The sequence below is a fragment of the Erpetoichthys calabaricus genome, chromosome 7, assembly GCF_900747795.2.
Source record: "Erpetoichthys calabaricus chromosome 7, fErpCal1.3, whole genome shotgun sequence".
Taxonomy (NCBI): domain Eukaryota; kingdom Metazoa; phylum Chordata; class Cladistia; order Polypteriformes; family Polypteridae; genus Erpetoichthys; species Erpetoichthys calabaricus.
The window spans coordinates 33,522,558-33,543,574 of record NC_041400.2 but is presented as its reverse complement, the minus strand read 5'-3'; the positions used below and the strand labels follow the sequence as shown (position 1 = coordinate 33,543,574).

The 21,017-nt window shown below is 37.6% G+C and overlaps 1 protein-coding gene across 1 annotated transcript in view; it reads left to right on the top strand.

Moving 5' to 3' along the window:
- Positions 1–21,017, top strand: part of cntnap3 (contactin associated protein family member 3) — a 603,541-nt gene that overhangs the window by 377,602 nt on the left and 204,922 nt on the right. Inside the window, exons 5-7 of the mRNA XM_028804840.2 lie at positions 2,977–3,180; positions 12,719–12,903; positions 13,695–13,838. Of these exons, the coding sequence (XP_028660673.1) occupies positions 2,977–3,180; positions 12,719–12,903; positions 13,695–13,838 (533 nt within the window). The remainder of the gene's footprint in view (positions 1–2,976; positions 3,181–12,718; positions 12,904–13,694; positions 13,839–21,017) is intronic.

Below are 21,017 nucleotides of genomic sequence, written 5' to 3'. Positions count from 1 at the left end.
GAGGAGGAGAACTCAGCCACATAGCACCAGAGAGCCATAGCTGGAGGATATTCCCAAAACATGTGGGCAAAGGTTCCAGGGACTTTAAGAGAACAAGGATGACTTAGGGGCTCCAGTTCTAGTCCCATTAGATTATGCCTCTGGGGGTAGCGACGGTCTATGGACAAATTTAAACTGTGTGTGCTGGTGACTTGGATTTTTAGAGCAATTTTTACTGTTTACTGTAAAAAGATGCATTGGATGGAGGAAGGTCTGTTAACTAATTAGACATGACTGGGAGAAATTTGAGGAAAGCTTTGCAGAGGAGGAAGTAAAGACCCGACAAAAGTTTTGGACTTTGGAGAAACTGTTGGAGCAAATGAGCACACGGGATAAATTGGAAGAATGAAAGGTAGTGGGGTTCCGAATGTCTTGAGCACAGACTTCAACTGAAAGTGGAAAAAATAGAAAAGGAAGGGATTAGGATGTCCAGATTGAAGACAGTGGAATGTTTCCAGTCCTTAATCATTAAATATTTCACCCAGTTCAAATATACCAGGGAGAAGAAAAAATCAGACAGAATCCAATATTTAGGGCAGAAATGTGGAATAAAGGAGTCTGGAGTGCCATCTTGGCAGTGGACCCCATCAGTTTTTCAACACGCCTCCAGGCTTATTATATCCAGATTATACTGTTAAGAGGAAAAAATAAATGTGTTTTCTAGTTAATTAATCAAATTCTCTGCATGTTTTTTATGTAAATGATCTAATATTTGTTCTGTTTACACATATTTTTCACACATAAAATAGTACAATATAAATTGTTTTTGAATAATACCTGTAAGTTTGTAAGATCATCTCATTTGAATGGTTTCAGAATTTATAAAATATAAATTTACTTAACATAAGTCATTCAATTCAATTCATAATTCATTTTAGACCGCCTCAGGCACAAGGCAGGAACCAGTCATGGGTAGGGTGCCAGTCCATTGCAGGGCACACACCTATAGCCCAATCTGTGATCATCAATTAATATGCACATCAATGGGGATGATAAAAGAAGCCTGGAGTACCTATAAGAGAATGTATACATTCCACAAAGAATTCCAGTTCATGATGCTTGATCTGTCAAGGAGTTGCACTAACCACTATGTCACCAAGCATTGAGGACATGAAAACAGGACAAAAATTAATATGACCTAAAATGAAAAAGAGCTTTAAGTATACCATTGGGGCGGATCACATAATTATCTGATGGTTACATGTGTTTTCTGACATTCCAGATGTTTTAACTATAACACTAGAGCTCTGACTAGTGGGAGACAAGCTAAGGTCAATGAAGGTGGACACCTTTAAGTGACGATTAACTACTTCATAGGCTGAACACCTCCTGTAATTTTCAAAGCTGTGTGCCACAACAGGTGGTCAGTAGCAAGGGGTGCCTCCCAAGGAATTGTCCCGGCTGCTTTCTTATTCACCCTTTACATGTTAGACTTATAAATACAAATACAATTCTGAGGTTTGCCACCTCCATCATGTCTCAGACAACTTCACAATTATTGGCTGTGATAGGCAGGAGGAGGAATACTGAAGTCTAGTGAATGACTTTGATGATCAAGCCATCTACAACCCAGTGTTACCAGAGAACAGGAGAGGTGGTGGACTTCAAGAAGAACAAGGCTTCTCAGACTCTGAATCTTCATCCAGACAGTCAAAATTGAGGATGTTTATGTAGGTATGATGTAGCTGGAGGTTTACCTGGATAGCAATTAGGATTGTGCAGCAAATACAGAAGGCATATATTAAAGGGCAAATCTGGATTTCCAGAGGCTATTTAAGGCTTTTGATGTGGGAGAAACGTTGCTATACATTTATTCCTTTATGGAAGAATTTTACTGGGTTGGTAAGAATTGTGTGTATGCCTAGTACCTCCATATCAGTCAGATACTACACACGATTTACATGCTAGCCTACTACTGCTTAGTGTGCATTATTCTTGTCGTATCATGCCTCAACGTATATATTCATGTACAACTGAAAACAACCGAATGCATTATACATGTACATGTACTAAAGTGAACTTCAGCATGGACAAATTAATTTGTGTTACGTCAAATTGGCTGCTGCCAGCAGTGAGCACAGCTCACAGCCGTCAGTCAGTAGTATTCATAACACAAAAATTCTGGAAGAAGAGACACTTTTTCCCAAAATAACACCCCCACCTCTTTGCATTCATGTCCCCAGCCCTGGGTAATTTGTTGAATATACCTGACGCCTCTTGACTAGTGTTCTATTAGTCAGTAAAATTAAATGTGCTCTTTTAGATAGTAGTGTGTTGGGCAGTAAAATGAGAACAGAACATGGTAGCAGACTCAAGTCAGGAAGGCAAGCTCCATTATCGGCACTAGCCAAGGCTCTCTGAAGGCAGTAGTAGCAGACGAAAGGATGGTCGATAAGCTACAGGCTGTCATAAACAATATCTCACTCTCTGTTCAGTCTCCTGCACACCTTCAACACAAAACTACTTGTATCATAACGCCCTAGAAAGCACTTTTGGTGGTCTTTTGTTCCAGTTGAGACTAAGTGTTATAACCTCGTTTTAATTAGCTTATGGATTATATGTCTAATTTATTTAATGTATATCTTTCTTTTTTTTATTGTGAATGCGTTCTGTTTAGCTTTTCTGTTTCAATAAAACTGCAATTTCCCTTTGGGTCTATCTACCTACAGTATCTATCTTTATATGCTAAAGTCTGTTTATTTTAATCTTTGTGATGATTGCAGTTTAGAAATACTTCAGGTATATTGCAATCTCCTCTTAACAGCTATCTTTGTAAAGCTTTACAAATACCCATTTCTGACAATTTAACACTGCATATGCATGTCATATCTGAAGACAGGCTGAAAATTAATCAAAGCACCGGTTTTCCTAAAATAGACATTGGTAATAGTTGAAATGCCTTATGCTGTGTGTTTCTTTCTAATATGTTGTTTGCAGATTCTGATGTGGCAAGTTTTGATGGCAGCAGCTCATTACTCTTCAGGTTCACTCAAAAGTCAATACGAACAGTAAAGGATGTGATTTCTATGAAGTTTAAGACAATACAAAATGTCGGGGTTATCTTACATGGTGAAGGACAGCATGGAGATTACATTATGCTGGAGCTACAGGAAGGAAAATTGGCACTGCACATCAATTTAGGTATAATTTTCTCTTTTTTTAGACACCTGCTGTATCTAAAAATGCTCTTATATAATTATATGAGTTTCCAGGTTGCCACTGATTGCACTTCATACACATGAATTGTTTTACAGAGCTGTTTCAAACTCTTCAGTAATTATCTGCGTAAAAAGCATTGCTTGCAGAACAATCGTTCAAGGTGGGCCTTAGGGGGCCACAGCCATTTTGTCAGATGCTAGCCCATCCAGTAATGATTTTTAATAAGAAAAAATAGTATTTTCTGTTTCTATTAAACAGGCAGTATGTTTTTGACTGAACGCTGCCATTCTAGGAATCATGATTACATTTCTTGCCCAAATTGCTTGTTTTTGCACTGTTGGTAACTCAGCGTTGCATTAGGCTTGAGCTTCTTCATACAAAGTTGTTAATATAGATCATTGATAATTACATAGCATTTTTCAAAAACTATATACAGTTTGTATAATGAAAATGACATTAAATCACTCCCGCAAACTTTTTTTTAATAGACAAGAATAGAAAGGACTCCGTTTCCCAATTTGTTAATTTAGCAGAAAACCCCCACAGTGATGGCGATCAGTGAGAGTATGAAGCCAACAAGTTGGAGCAGGGCTTGAGCAAGTATTAGCTGCGAAGCAAGTACCAAGGAGATTCAGATTAAATCAGAAATGGCAGGTTCACTCTGGATAATATGGGCACAAACAATCTTAAACTACTTATACTGATAATTTACTGAAGGATGTCTACGCACGGTGAATTGTCATTTTCATCTTTTTCTACTTTGTTGTGTTCATCCTGCATCCTTGGTGGTGTCTCTATTGCTTACTGTATACCATACGTACATGTTTTGTTTGTTTGGGTGATGCCTTATTCTGATGTTGATGACAAAATTATATGCCTTTGACATGAATTTAACATTTAATTAATACATTTTTATATTATGCCTATGGCTTCTGCTGTGGTGTTTAAAATTTTTTTAATGTGTTTATTGTCTGTTTAAAGTTTGTGTTGTTCTTTGGTTAACTTAACCATGGCTTCTAAGTAAAAGATCAACTCTGTTGATATTGGTTCATCTTCTGGAGCTTAGGATGTCTGCTCCATGATGGCACTGACATCTTGCTGTGAAAAGTCTCTTCAGCCTAGTGCTTAATTGAGTGTCCACATCACTGCTGTTCATTTAATTTAAATTAATTTAAATTTTAACATCAGGGCTTTATTATAATAATAACCAAGACTTAAGTAAGATGTAATTTCATTTTATGTAGGAAGTTCATATTGACAAGTTCTTGCCCACAGAAATGCAAGTGCCCATCTGAAAATTTGCTTTGGTGTGTGTAGTACAAAGTTGTTTGAGTCTTGTAGTTCTGGCTGTTTGTCACCACTTATCAAACATGGTCTCCCACTCGAGGCTGGCCATACATTAGAGTGTGAGAATACGACATGTAGACCTAGAGGTGCTGTTACCATTAGCCATCAACATATCATAGTTCAATCGGAATGATCCAACATCCATTATAAGAGTGAAGGGGATGAGGGAGACTGTTTCTGTTTATAAGCTAGTCACAGTTTGATTTTCACTTTGTAAAGAAGCATGAATTGCACAGACATAGCTAGGAAATTACTTTTGAATTAGATTTTTTTTTTAATTAAAAAATATAATTATAGCTTAAAGTTAGTCAGGAGCATTTCTTATGTTACATTTCCAAATACATTTGTTATATTTAACACTGTATTTGGTCTCTCTGTTTACAAAAGAAACATAATCAAATTAAAAGAATGTTATGATGTTAATACTGGATGTACTGTATTCTTCTGTAATAATTTTTAATTGAAATGTTGTTCCTGTAGGCAAGTTTGCTAAGCTACTGGAAGGAGGCAGCTAGCTGATCCATCAATCTTTCTATCAGTTTTCTGAACATGCTTTGTCTAGTACCAAATGGAAGAGAGGGAATTATGTTGAGCATGGTTAGAATTCAAATTAAATTCTAAATCAGATGTTATCTCTGTAATTTGTAAATTTGATTCCTCACAGCCTGGAGCTTTTGATTTTGTTCCTGGCTGGGATGCATTGGGAATCTGCATGCTCTCCTCATCTATTCTCATAGCTTTCCTCTGGTGATTCTAGTTTCTTCCCATTTTCTTTCTGTCAGGCTAAACAGAATATCTAAATTTTAAATATGTAAATGCCGGGTGTGTTGATATTCTCTGAATTCCAGTCCAGTGTGATTTACTGGATCATCATTTTTGGGTTAAAATTTGAATCTAAATAACCCTGCTCATGAAAAAGTTGGCTGTATTTCTAAAGCATGTAATAATACTGTCTTTTTAAGTCTTTTTAAACATGTCTTGAGTCAATACCCATGTGGAAGACAGCCAGGACCACTTGATCATCTACCAAGCACAACTAAATATGGACCATGGAGATCTTTTCAGTTGGGTGGCTGCATGGCTTATTCTCCTATAGACAGTGCTGAAAGTTGTACTTGGTAGAGTTACACTTAGCTTAACTACAATTGATTTAAAATTGCTACAAATCACAACTCTATCAATATCAAAGCCAAAAAGCACAATTGCCTCATCGCATTATGGACTTGACTACCAACAAGAAACCTGCAACATTTACAAATTGCTTTTACTCACTCAAACATGTCATCCTTAATCATTCTCTTTCTCTCAATTACATTCTCAGCCAGAGACTCAGCATACACTATAAAAACCAGTAATTGGTTTGTGAAACTTTTATTGTGTTTCCTGGTGGCTCACCTACAGTATATTGCATTACCAGTGTGTGTGTGTGTTTTTTTATATTGTTCCCTCAGTACTTTTCTTTTTAAAGAGTTGATAGGTATCCTGAACTTAGTCACCAGTGGCATGGCAGTGGTGCTAGCACTTTAAAATTTCATAGGATATGAAACGAGAAAATAATGTAATGCAGTATAATCAGTATAGTTATATTATCACATGTACAAATTTGATGAAAGATGGAGGTAAAAGGTCAACATTGTTCACTGATTGTTTTCAAAGAAAGGACATCTCTGATAAATAGGACAATGCTCTTATAATACTACTGCACAAAAATGGCAAGGGGGTAAATATTAAGAACTAGAGACCTGTAGGCCTTCTGTCAGTGTTATAGAAAATATTCACAAAACTCCTATTGAAATGTATAGAACAGGCATTGGACTTCATGTGGTCAAGATAACAGGTAAGTATACAAAGTGAGTTTAGCACTATGGATCATCAACAGTTTGTAAATTGAGTGATGGAAAGAACCAATTATTACCAACATCCATCTTGTCAATGAATAAACAAGGAGTTCAAAAGACATACCTCAGTATGATACAAAATAACTTTTTCAAACACTCTTTAGTAGTAAGGAAGCACCAAGACAGTCGCAGATTTTGTGTCATAAATGAGACTCCATGTCTCCAAAATCTTTCTCAGCAGTGTTAGAAGTCTTGGAATAAAGATCAATGGAGAATATTTCAACCATATTTGCTGTTGCAGATGACATAGTGCTGTTTGCTTCAAAGTACTGTTTGCAGAAGATCATCAGATTAGAATTTAGGAGCTCAATGAAGAAAACAGAAAGCAGGTCTAAAATGAATCTGAAGAAAACCAAAGTCATGTTCAACCAAAGACAGTGTAAGGAAGCATTTAGTAGTTGATGAAGGAATTGGTTTACCTTGTTGAGCTGAGAATGTCAAATGGAACTCTGTCTGAAGAAGTAAACAGAAGAACAAAGCTAGCATGGAGTGAATTTGGAAAGTCGAGTGGAATTTTCAAAAGCAATATGTTCGTATGCCTGAGGCACAACCAATGTGTTTTACCACATGGATTGGGCAGATCATAGATGGACTACATATGTTTCAAACTGGATTCTTAGAGTTAAGAGGACACCAAGGAATAACCAAATTCAAGATGGGTGGATGAAGTAAGGAATTTTGGTGGAACACTCTGTATGAAGAAGACCAAAAATCATTCCTTGTTGGAAAAACTGGTAGAGACCTTTGACCAGCAGTGCACAGTTGATGGCTGCAATTATAATGAAGCACAGAATACAATGAAATTCTTATCTGCATGCTTGAACAACATGTAGCATGTGTCACAACCTGTGCTGCATATGTTTCTCCATTGATTACGCAAAATATAAAATACACCAAATACAATTTCCTAAAAATAACCACAGGTCCCACTGGTTAAAAACTTTCTTCACCTACACTTTCTCTCTCTTTCTCCCACCATTGCTCCATTTGATCTTATTCTCAATAAACCTCTATCACTAAGATAGATTTAAGTCCCCTGCTGGTATGACTTCGCACCTAACCCCATAATCACTCTCAGGATCAGAGGACAACCCCACATTTGCACCAGGGACACCAGAATAGAACTTTCTCAAGCACATTCTGGCGATCCTGCACTCCTGAGCCTCCAACTGCCCTTAATGAACCTGATCTCCAAAGCAGCCTCCATCATTAGAAGGACAGCCCAGTTAATATATTTCCTTCTGTGGACATGTGCTCAAGAATGAAATATACTCTGTTAATATAGATACTTGCTCTGAACATTCATTAGAATGGCAACACATACAGTACACCTAAAGAAACAACTGTACAGACCTTAACTGACTTGAATTCATGCAGACAGCACATAGAAGTGTAATTTTTTTTTCTCTACACATCATTTCAGTTTACAGTTAATCAAAAAACACATTTTACTGCAATTTTATTTGGGGCATTGTCAGCAGTGCGGTATTGTAGGATGTGGATTTACTCCTCATAAAGTATTTGTATTTCCAATAAAACATTATGCTATACTGTAAATGAAAAATGAAAAAAACCAGGATGTGTTCCTTGAGGGTAAATTGTCATTAAGGTAACATTATTGACTTATTCTGCTCTACCTGCAGTGCCTGTTTTGCTTACATGCTGAGAATTGCTGTAATTAAGATGTGTTTTCATTTTTTGTGCTTAGCTTTATGAATGGCATTTACTCAGCAAACTTAATGAGTGTGGTGTATATTGATAAAATTGAATTGTCATTAGTATCCTGTCTGTTGTTGCTATACCAGCACATTCAACTGTATCCATTGAAATGCACATTTCCATATTATGACAAGTGAGTGGGTCTCATGCTGCTTTACATTTTGACAGTGTAAAGTAATTCATATCTTTTAAGTTCATTTTGTGTAATTCTCTCATTTACTATTTGCATCACTGTTGGATTATCCATCCATCCATCCATTATCCAACCTGCTACATCCTAACTACAGGGTCACGGGGGTCTGCTGGAGCCAATCCCAGCCAACACAGGGCGAAAGGCAGGAAACAAACCCCGGGCAGGGCACCAGCCCACCGCAGGGCACACACTAACACACCAAGCACACACTAGAGACAATTTAGGATCGCCAATGCACCTTACCTGCATGTCTTTGGACTGTGGGAGGAAACCGGAGCACCCGGAGGAAACCCACGCAGGGACCGTGCCGTCCCTGTTGGATTATTCATTATAAACAAATGTTAATTCATTTTGTTTAACAAAAGGTACCTTACCTTGAGACAACTAAAGTTAATATATCTATTGTCAGGTTTAAGCAGAGATTTCTTTAAATCTAGCTAAAATCATGATTATAGTTTAGTTTGTTCTTTAACAGCCAGAAATTGTTCATCATGTTGCACTAACTGAGATTCATCAGTTTCCAACCTGGCTCCAGCTAATGAGATTGGAGTCTTTGATGATCAGCGATGAGATTGAATTCTCACATTCTATAATTAGATTGGTCAATTTGAAGTATTTCTTCATGATGAGCTCCAGAGGGTAGTGGTGTACACATATTATCTGAGTGATCTTAACAACTTTATTATTATTTTGATTTCTTCAACAATACTTTTAAGAAAATTTGTGTTCATAATAATGGTATACCTTTTGAACATTATAATCTTGTACATTAAAATCTGTGTAACATTTTAGAAAACTAGTTTATCATTGATTATCGTGAGTAATGCATTTTTAAGTGTGTTTGCCTGTAATGTAAAAAGCTCCTACTGCGATAGTCATGTCTGTCTGTCTGAATAAAATAACTCAACTTCCAGTAAATTGATTTTGTTGAAATTTGGCAAACATTCTTCAATAGAATTTGTCAGGACAACATAATTTTTGCTGACAATATTCTGTACACATTTTTTGAAATTTCAAATTCTCCCATTATAAAGCATTGTCATATTTGCTAACTTGTCTATCTTAAAGTAGAGAAACATTTTGTTTGACTTCAAGTACAAATTAGTTTACTGTGCCATTTTTTACCTGGAGAGTAGTTAAGCAACTTGCATATTTTTAATATTTTTTCTTTTACTAGTTTGACAGCCATTCTTGAAGGCAAATCAGTGAAACTTCTGCACTTGTGTGCTAAATACATTTCACTGCAGGACATGGGATGGAGCAGGTCAGGTGTAGATGGGGTTGGATGACTGAGTGTTATCATATAAGAAAGATACAGTGTTACTGTAGATGTTCATTTATTTATTCACTTTGCTAAATGATACTCTTTATTTATCAAATATGGTAGTAATCATACTGTTTATTTATTTATCATTGTGCAAGATAAGTGCCATGTCTTAGTATACCAGTATGCATTGATAGGACTTGTAATCTGCTAACAGTCTGCTTCTGCCTCATCCCACATTTGTCTATGAAGCTGCACGGTGTTACAGGAGTTCACTTCTCCTGCTCCGTAAAATAAAAATAGGTAGGTGACATGATGTTCATTTCCATGTGTGGAATAGTAGGTCCACGGTGGGGAAATTAGTGGCCCAGTTTTACATAAATAAATAACTGAATCTTTGGCTTGATCTCCATGGGTATGCATGCTCGTGCAGCTGCGAAGGTTGGTGAGGTAGTTGAGGTGAGACACTTCTTCATATGAGGGTGTGGTCTGTCTCAAATGTCTTCATTGGCTTTCTGTGGTGTGCGATTAAGGCGTTGTGCCCCACGGAGGCATTAGAGGGGGAGCCAGAAGAAGCAAAAAGAAAGGAAGAAGAAAGAAGGGATGTTAAAGAGAGGAATGGAGAGAAATATGCAGAAGTGAGCGAGAGCCGGTGACAGACAGGAGGAAACAGGCAGACAGGAGTGTGTGGGCTGAGAGGCCATTCCTGTTCAGCAACCATGTAGCAGGAGCGGACATTATTCTCAGGGTGTGCTCTCGCCAGGAGGAGCCAGCGATTGGCAGCGGTGTGAGGACAGCACCCTCTTGCTAGGAGGAGCCGGGTATCACCAGCAGTGCAAGTGGAGCAGGGCTCGGTGGCTCCCCGTGGAATGCCGTGAGATTGGTGGTGGGGACGTGAGACAGAATAATAGGTTTTCTGTGCCTGTTGGTGGACGCCTCTCTGTGCTGTGAGGCCTGATGAGGGTAAGACGGAGAGACGTCAGTTTTAAAAGGAAGGCATCAGGGCTAAGAATTGTGAAGGACAGTTTCCTGCCTGTGTTTTTAACCTTGTTTTAATTGATTTATTTATTGGGACTGTTTTTAACCTCCACTTTACACTGCTTTAAGGATTTATTTATTTGTTGACTGATGCAGCACTGCACTGCTTTTGGACACTTCATTTGTGTTTTTTTTTTCTGTTGGATGGATTGTTTTAACAAAAGCACTAATCACTTTTGCACCTACCCCTTGCTTTGAGTGAGTGTCCTCATCCACTGGCTCATTCTTTGGTTATATTACAGATGGTGGTGGGTTCCAGAGGTTCCCTAGAGCAACTGGGAGAGTGAAGTGACCAACACTGTCACATGTTTGTGGCAGTGTTACGATTGATCAGGTGTTGAGGGTGTGCAGACAATATTTTTGTTTTTGGAGCACTGTTTTTAGCAATATGGCTGCTAAGAAGTTGCAGGGAGCTGACACTCCAAGTCGTTCCCAAGTAGTGGATTCGGGAGCAACCGAGGTGGTCGAGGATTCCAATATCTCCAGAGACATCTGGGTGGTAGAGATACTCCATCCAAGAGGAAAAGTACCAAAAGATGGAGCAGTGCCTCCATGTCACTTCTGATCCCGGTTGGTCCCGAAATACAAGACGCCCACTGTATAGTCTGGTGCCAACCTTGCCACTACATGGGGTGTCACACCAGAAAAGTAAAAATGAAAAGCAACTTACCTTGCGTAGAAATATATGAAAGATGGCTCAGTGACACTTTATGCTGAAGTGACTAAACGTGTACTCAGTAGTTCTGTTACACTAAAAACAACCTCATTGGCTGCCTTGATTGCAATGATTCAATGTTCCTCTAAAACTAATTTGTCAGCAGAGTGCCAAAGTGATTCTCTGATTGTTATGTTTGGATGCAGCCAACAATTTTAGCTTGAGACTTCAGCACAGATTTTAAATCAAATGATAGCACAGGAATCTTTTCATCACTTGAGTTGGAATTTGCTGCCTATTAAAGCAAATTTAGCCACATGATATTGTAAAATGGTATTAAAAATGTTTTATATACACCCCATTCATGTAATATTTGAATATTGACTTACTGTTACAAAAATATGTAATAAAATTCTGATAGCAAATTCTTTGAAGTTATTACAATATTTTCAAATGCTCCATCTTTCAAACCAGTCAAGTCTGTAAATGAACCTGAATGTTACTGCATGCATATGTTTTCATAGTTGTTGTAAATGGTATTAATATGTACAATATGTGCTTCATGTTCATCATAATTCATACCACCTTTGGTGTTTAAGATGTGGTAAAGCATGAAGAGTATTAGGAAGGCAGATAATATAATGAATTTATAGATGGTAGTAGTCCACTATTGTTGTGTTGGGAAACTGGTACAGGTTAAAGGTAAAATCCATGTCATGGGCACCACACTAACATTAAGAAAAGGGTGCGGTGGAACATTTACAGGCACACGAGATATCCAGTTATGAGGTTTTATGGTCATTGAATGGGTCAGCCTGCTCAAACGATCTTCTGTAGGCCTGAGTTTTCTGGGAGAACCTGGTGGCAATGATATGAATACAGTTATTCATATTATATAATAACACAACCAAAGGAGGGAAAGAGGGAGGTGAAAAGGGTCTGCCATAGTGTAGGGGTGGCTGAGTTGCCTGTTTCCAGGATCAACATCAAAACATTCTTCAGGGCTGTTTGAGCATCAGTGTCAAACTCTTCAATAATCTCTGCTACCACTTATGATCTTGAAAAGTGGGATACTGTTAGAATGGAGAAAGCTGAAGAGCACTTTTTGAGAGAAAATAGTAGGCTAACTCGATAGAAGGACAATGAACAAGATCCACTGTAAAAAAATGTTCAGAGGACAATGTCTGTTTTTCTTATGTTCATCTTTGTTAATGAATGTTTCGTTCGTTACCTTTCACCTGTGTGTTTGTATAAAAAATCAACAATATTAATTAAAAAAGTAGTTTATTTATGACTGGATCTCATTGTTAATAGGCTGGCATGACTGCTAATAATAACACAAAATATTTTTTAAGTGTAAAGTGGATGGAAATGATCTTTATATCATGTCTAAATTTGTTTTACAGGGGGCACAAGAGCGTTTTCACCTGACACTCATACGCTGGTAACTCTTGGGAGCCTCTTGGATGACCAGCACTGGCATTCAGTTCTTATCGAACGAATTAACAAGTTTGTTAATTTCACTGTGGATAAAAACACTATCCAGTTCCAAATTAAAGGAAACCATGATCACTTGCATATCGATTATGAGGTGTGTTTATTTACCTTATATTGTGAATCGCTAACCCTTGTTTTACACAGCAAAAGTATGGACAAATATTTTAAGTTTTGCAATTTCTTACTTGTTACACTTCATTTTGGCTTAGGTCTCTGACAGCCATTATAAATACAGTATATGCATTGGTAGGGTTACAGTAAGTTGTAGAATTACAAGAAGCAATGCCTGCATACTTACTGCTCTCTAAATCCATTAACAACTTAAGTTTAATGCATATGTACTGTTAAACATCCCTTTGGTGATGCAGGTAACAATTCCATATTTAATGAGTATTAACAGTGCCATTAGAGAGACATAAGCTAAAGGAATAAGGAGGGTGTTGATTTTTCATTTTTATTTGCAGTACAGTCATTTATAATTTGTAGCTATTATATTTATTTTTCACATTACTGAAAACAGTAATAACATGAATAGAATTTTGACAGTTTTTTGTTATTTTTGTATTATAGTTTTTTTAGAAAAGATTAAATTTAATGCATGGTACGTGAAGCGCTGGTAAGAATTTGCTTAATCTTCAGCTAGCCTAAATAGAATAACAAGAATACATTGTTGCTATTCTAGACACTTGTTGGGTAAACTGACCATTTATTTCTCTGCAAGAATTCAGTTAATTAAATTGTGATTGCATTGCTCTTGTTACCTTTTCTATATTCCAATTACTCTGAGCATTACATGTTCAAATTTAAAAATAAGGTATATTAATTCCTGACTGGATCATGTTACTCATGGGAAATTTAACGTGTCTAATGATTTTATTTCACAAGCTCAGCTTTGGAGGTGTCTCATCTCAAGGAAAACCGGGCACTTTATTGAGGAAAGGCTTTCAAGGATGCATGGAAAATATACTTTATAATGGTGTGAACATTATTGATCTTGCCAAAAGACAAAAGCCACAGATGCAAACTGAGGTAAGAGCTCTATTAGATAATATTATTCAAACAAAAGTAAAACTGAAAAAAGAAAAGAGAAAAATGATTAAATCAAACTATAGGTGAAAGTGGCTGGAAATGTGAAGCACAATAAAGCTAATTTACAGGTAGGTGAGACAATGATTGGTAATTAGTGAATTAATTCCAAATGACATCTAATATGCCATTACGTGTATGTCTGCATTTGTAAACAGGTGGTGGAACCTGACTGTTGACATCTAATGACCAATGTTAATGGACTGATATAGTCATTAGCTTGGATTTATTAAGGATGCTGAATGTCGCTTTGTACAACACAGATGGTTTGCCATGAATTTGTAACATTAAACCATTAGCAAAGTTAATGATTTTCTGCTTTTAATTTTTTTTTCCTCACTTTACATGTCTTTAGATAATAGGACTTTTTAAAGTGAAGGTAATTGGCCATGTAGCAGAAAGGACTTGCCCTTTTACATTTACAATAATATAAAAATGAAATACATTAAATCACTATTACGCATTTCAGCTTTTAATAATGTACATTTCTCAGGAAATATTTTCCAGCAGAAAGACACCTTTCCAGCTTTTTGCTACTTTGTGTTAGACACAGAAAAACATTCCAAGAACTTAGATGAGTTCACATAATAACTCTGGAAAATGCATGGTGAGTTGCTGACATATACCTGGCCACAAGCAATCCCTTGCTTTCTTAGTGCACAGCAGTAAAAGGTTAGGTTGGTGATGTAAGTAAGATGGAAGTTTGATTAGCTGTCAGCTTGTTTATCTATGTATTGGGTTAGAGCATATTGAGAATAGCAGTCTTTTTTATTTGACTTTGCTTCTGGAGGTAAGTCACTTTGAAAAAAAGAAATTGTGTACTAACTAAAGTAAATACATTTCTAAATTTCACTGTACAACAAAATGCGTTGGACACAGTGCTGCTGCCTTGTACTTTTACAATCCTGGGTTCAAATTCTAGGTGGTCCAGATGTTTTCCCTGTATCTGGAATATTTAGTATTCTTAGTCCTCGAGTTTTCCTCCCACATCCTGAAGATCTGTGCAAGTGGTTCAAGTCAAATGCATGGTTGCCTCCTGCCTTGAGGCCAGTGCTGCCAAAATAGGCTTGGTCAACACTGAATGTTAAATTGAATTCAGTAGTCTGAGAATATGGACGGATTGATTGGGTAATGAGAAAGTTTCATTAATGGCTGGCACCATATCAGCAGTTGGTTTCTGTGTTTTGCCAGTTACTACCAAATAGGTTGTGGATGTCTGTAAGCTTGTACTTAAAAAATGAGGGCCGAGAATAAATATATCCAAATGTGCAGCAAAACATTTTCACATTTTGAACTCACTTTAAATAGCAGTGTCATGAATACATTGAAGTACTGTTTCACATCTGGTGAGAGAATTGAACTATAAATGGCAGTGACAACTCCGGATGATCATTTTGTGAAAAGATTCAGGATAAAATAAAGCACCTCATCAAAGAAGGGCCCCACTAAGGGGCAGTGTGAACATACTTATTTAAAGAATGTCTCTGAAGTAATTGCTCTCTGAGCATGAATGTAAGGAGAACTCATGAATTTCAAGTAATACATCTGGGAACAATAAATGACATTTCTGTTGGTGACATACTGGCCCCTGCTGTATATGGTGAACGACCAGAGTGCCAGGTCCTTTAGTTATGAGTTTGTGCTCAGAGGTGCAGGTGTATCTGTCCTGTCAGGAGGAGCTCTAATGAGCAAGTCTTAGGGGTGATTTGACCAAAAATGTGATTCCTGGGGTTACCCTAGGAGTATCTTCCTCGTGAGGATTAAAAGGTTATTCCCTGCCAGTGATTCATTAAATACTGAATCAGGTGGTTAGCCTGCGTGTGCACTGTAATGGCGGATGCAAGGATTTGGCTTAGGACTCCACACTTAGCCACTTCTTTTGTCTGCTCTCTGCCCCAATCACTCCCATCAGTGAATTTTGCTGTGTAATACTAATGATATGACAGTCCTGAGGTGGGAGAGGTAAGGGAGTTGTATTGAAAATCTTCACATAATCATAGTCCATCCTGCCACTGTAAAGGCTCCTTGACTCGATATTTTTTTCTTGCGAATTTATTGTGATTTTGACCTTTTTTGCATTGTTTAACTTTCTCGTTACCTTAGTTGTGTACATTTTATACCTACTACTGTAAGAGCATCTGCCTGTTTACTTTTGCTTACTCATTCAATAACCAACTTCATAAATTGTTCTTTTTTCGGCTGTCATCTAAGAGTGTGTAGTTTTTTTGTTCTTCCTTACTTTGTATTTGTGTTGAGTTTGCATGTCTCCTGGTCTGTGTGGGTTTCCTCCTACAGTCCAAAGACATGCAGGTTATGTATACTGGCGATACTTATTTGGCCCCTGTGTGTGTTTGGTGTGTGGGAGTGGGTGTATTTGCCCTGTGGCAGTGTTGTTGCTGAAAGAGGAGACGTGGTCAGGAGGAGGGAGAGCAGAGGAGACAATGGAAGAGAAATGGGTGGAAGAGAAGAAGTGGAGGTTATGGCAGAAGGATACAGTGGGAAGAGAGTGAGAAGAAGGAAGCAGCAGAGAGAAATGAATGAAAAAGTGGTCAGGTGTGTATAGAGGAGTGACAATTCCAGCCTTGTGAATGGCTGGGTGTGGAGCTTTGTGATACTGAAGTCAGCAGCAGGAGGGATGTTCAAGTGGATGTCCAGGTCCCCAAGAACTGGAAGTGGGCTGCCATCATCTGGGAGGGACGAGAGCAGTCCATCCAGCTCGTCAAGGAAGATCCCAAACAAACCTGGAGGGTGATAGACAACAACAATGGTCATTTTAATTGGAAAGGAGACAATAATAGCATTGAATTCAAAGGTAGTGAAATTGCATACGATATCCAGAGAGGTGAAATTTACAGCACTTCAATGTAAGGCCAACCACCAGGAGTGGGAGATGCTGAAGGCAGAGGAAAGTGCTGTCAGTGTTACTGTGTTTTCTGGCTGAATCCATGTATCCATGTGTGTGTCAGAGCCAGCACTTGGAGACCCCTTAGTTGGTGAAAGCTGGAAAAAATTCTGCGCTGTTGACCGCAAACTGGCAGTTACAAAAGCTGAAGGAGAAGAGGGTATCTGAAATGGTGGGTCGATGCAGCAGATGAAGGTTGTCTGGGTTTCTCCCACTCCTGTTAAAGGGGTGAGAAAAATGTCTCTTTAAGCACAGGAATGAATTGTTGACACATGTTTAAGATATTGAAAGGAAAGAAAAAAGATACCTTAGTCAAGTAGGAGTGTCTTTGGCTTTGTCAGGTGTCCTTGCTCGGTGGATTCGCACAGGACGTCTCTCAGACTTATCGGTCTTACATGAGTAGGTCTTCACATGAGGAGGACTACACATGAGGGCTGACACTTGCACAACAGCATATGAAGTCTCCTTAAGTTGGGGGCAGCAGTGAGCCTAGCTGCCAGTGACCAAACAATTAGCAAGACAAAGCAAGGGGAAAGGTAGAAACAGACAGCATGGCCATTTGCAAAGAACAGTACAGACATTCTTCATTTTTAGTCTAAATGAATGCTTGTCCAGCATTTTTTTCTGTATTTCCTGGACCAAAGGGATGTCCTCCATTTCTCAGGTCAGGCAGACTCAGCCTCCATTCCATCCCTGACTAGAACTAAACTGCTTGCCCTTTTATATCAGCTACTTGTATTTCCTCATGTTGCCTTCCTGGAAGGGGACTAGGTGCTCATGCATCAAAAAATTGTCCTACTTCCAATGGTTCATTAATTTTACCAGTTTCCTTTAACCCACACTCAAATTACACATCCCAGAGCAGCACTTAACAGAAATTCTTATCAGTGATAGCATTCCTAAAACATCCAGGGTGGTTATGTGTGGTGGAATTATAAAACACAACTGTTTTTATGAGTGAAACATCTCTCAATTATAAAAGAAAATCTTGAGACAAGAGTATTGCCAAGAGATTTTTTTTAAGTCCTGTCCTCCTCTCAACCATTTTCAACCACACCCACAGTCCTCTCACCTCTCATTCATGTGAATGCTTTAGTCAGACACAGTTCCTGCGCTCACAGCTCTTATAAATTTTTGCGTTTTACTCACTTTATGTTCCCAATAAAAAAAGACTTATTATGTCCAAATCTTATTGAAGAATTTCATCCCAAAGGGTTATCAACAGAAGAAATGAGTACACGGGCAATCCTAAGGCAAACGAATTAATGTGAAAATTGACGATCATTTACACGGCAAATTGTTGAAATGCGTATCAATAGATTATGCTGAAACAGTTGTTGGTGATGGTGCAGAAGATGAAAACATCAACTTACAATATCCCGTAGAATATCTACAAACATTAACTCCATCCTGTCTTCCACCAGCCGAATTACTGTTGAAAGAAGAATGTATCATAATGTTATTGAGTAATTTATGTCTGATTGATGGGCTATGCAATAGGACAAGATTAGTTGTATTCAAAATTGGTCGAACAATTCTGACATGTAAAATTTTAACAGGCAACAAGAAAAGTAATGTAGTACATCTTCTGCGGATAATATTAGACACCAATGGAGATCTTGATATGCCATTTGTATTAAAACGTTTACAGTTTCCCGTTAGAATAGCTTTTGCTATGACAATTAACAAATCATAGGGACGAACATTCGAAAAAGTTGGTTTATTTATTAGAGAGAAAGAAACGATATTCACTCATGGGCAGTTATATATTGCATTGTCACAATGTAAGTCCAAACACGGAATCAAAATTCAATGCGATATTGATGAAAAGTTCATTCAAAAAATTGTTTTTACTTAAGTTTTACAATGAAAGTGTAAGTTTGAAAAGTATTTGCGTGTTAATTTCAAAGCCTAACAGAATGAAACGTATAATGCAATGAATACCTCTAACACAACATGAAATATAATTTTCTTTCAATTTATTACGTTTTACTGTTTTTTACTATGGTTAATTACTCTCTGTAATGCAAAATAGTTAGTTCTATTATACTTATTTAACAATTCCCATGAAAATAACAATCTGTTTAAATTGTACATCCGCTTCACCATATGCGAGCAGCAGATCTGCGAAGTGGCTAGCGTGCAGTGCCCGCCTGGGGGTTGGTGAGTGAAGCGAGCAGGAGGCAGAGCCCCCTAGTGCATTCCTAAATAAAACTCTGAACATATACAGTACAGTATATATGGTTGTTCTTTCTTTCTTTTAAACATCCAATTCAAACTTACTATCTAAAGACATTATATCAGACTAGTTATCAAAAATACTAGATACAGTATTATAAATTGAAACAACAGGTAAAAGAAAATGATTTTGTGCAGTCATTCAAATACATTTAAATAGTTCATTCCTGAACATAATTTTAATCTCTATTACACCTCAAGTTAAGGCACTTGGCACAAACTTGTATGTAATCTCCTAGTCCTTCCTAATAAAGGTTCAGAAGCCAGTGGGAACAGTGCTTGGTGCTTGTTGCATTGTGATTTTGATAGCTGGAGCATGGGCAAGCCAACCCTTTAGATCTGTTGTGAACTCAAACATTAAAGCCAGGCAAAATGGAGAAGCTTTGGGTTCGATCTAGTTCTATTTATTCTGATGCTTTGAGTATTTTTTCTTTTACTAATTTCCCTTAATTGTGTTATATTAAACAAAATCTGTATAAAAAAAAAACTTTTTTCAAAGTATGGTGACACAACAAAATGCCCCATGTTACAATAATTATAACCTAACTGTTGCTACTGTACCAGAAATATGCAGAAATGTATCAAAAATCCCTCTAGAGACACCAACAGCAAAACTTAGATCATTTGAGATCCATCTTGAAACTCAGATCAGCTTTTGGACTGAGATATATTCTTAGTTTTCAGTCTCACATCTAGGCTGCCATTCAAGTTTCACTCTGTTGTACTGCATGTATAACATCTCCAGAGACCGTCCTTATCACTTTACCAATACTACTTCTATTATTCACGGCCTCTCTGCCTTAAGTATCAGAATAACTCTGGTAGAATTTTGACATGTTTCAAATGGATGCTTCAAGAAAATCTCCAAGGCAATGTGACTCGTACAGTGAATACCCCACTACACTGTGTTTGCCACAGCCAAAACTGGCATTTTCATTGTTGTAAAGCCTTTGTACTCTTGGGGACTGAACTTAACAACTGTTACTGTAAGCTCTTTCAGTATAATAAGACCACTGCCCAATGTAAAACCTTTTCTGCTTTTTAACACATTTTTTTTCTCTCTCTCTTTATATATATATATATATATATATATATATATATATATATATATATATATATATATATATATATATATATATATATATATATAACATTTATTTCAAACAGACTGTATAAGACAGAAACACATTCCACACAACACTGGATATAGGAATGTTCAAAGTTTAAAAATTCAACTTCAAGATTTGAATGACCTCATTTTCATGCAAGATGGTGCCCTGCCTCTTTTCCTGAACAACAAGATCTTGCTCATCGTCTGTGGCCTCCCAGGTCTCCAGACCTTACCCCCTCCGATATGGGGGTACATTAAAGAAAGAGTGTTTATCCCACCTGTGCCCACTAATCTTCAAGATTTGTGACATCAAATTGAGGAAACTGTGAATTTAGTAACCAGGCACCAGTTGACTCGTGTGCCGCAAGAAATGGTCTACCATTTTGATATTTGTCACGCTACACATGGTGCTTACATTGAGTGCATGAAACCTCAATGGCCATGAAACATTTTTGTTTTATTTTGAATAGCCCTGTGTGTATATGTGTGTATATATATATATATATATATATATATATATATATATATATATATATATATATATATATATATTGTGAGACATGCCCGGACACCATCACATTGAGATCATTTTTTTATCAAAAGGCACACGTTTATTTTCCTTTCTACACAACAGTCCCGCACAGCACACTGTGTTCCCAGCACTAAACACCCCTAATCCGGGCCTGAATGTCAGTGGGTAGCCTTTTCTTCTCTCCATGGGAGCCTCGTCCTGCTCCCACTCCCGACTCTAGCTCCCTGATTGTAGGGAGGTGGTCCCTTTTATTTCCACCAGGATGTGCTCCAGGTGCCTGTGGTGGAAGTGCTGCTCTTGCACCCAGAAGCACCTCCGGGCGTCCCTAGAAGGATCTTC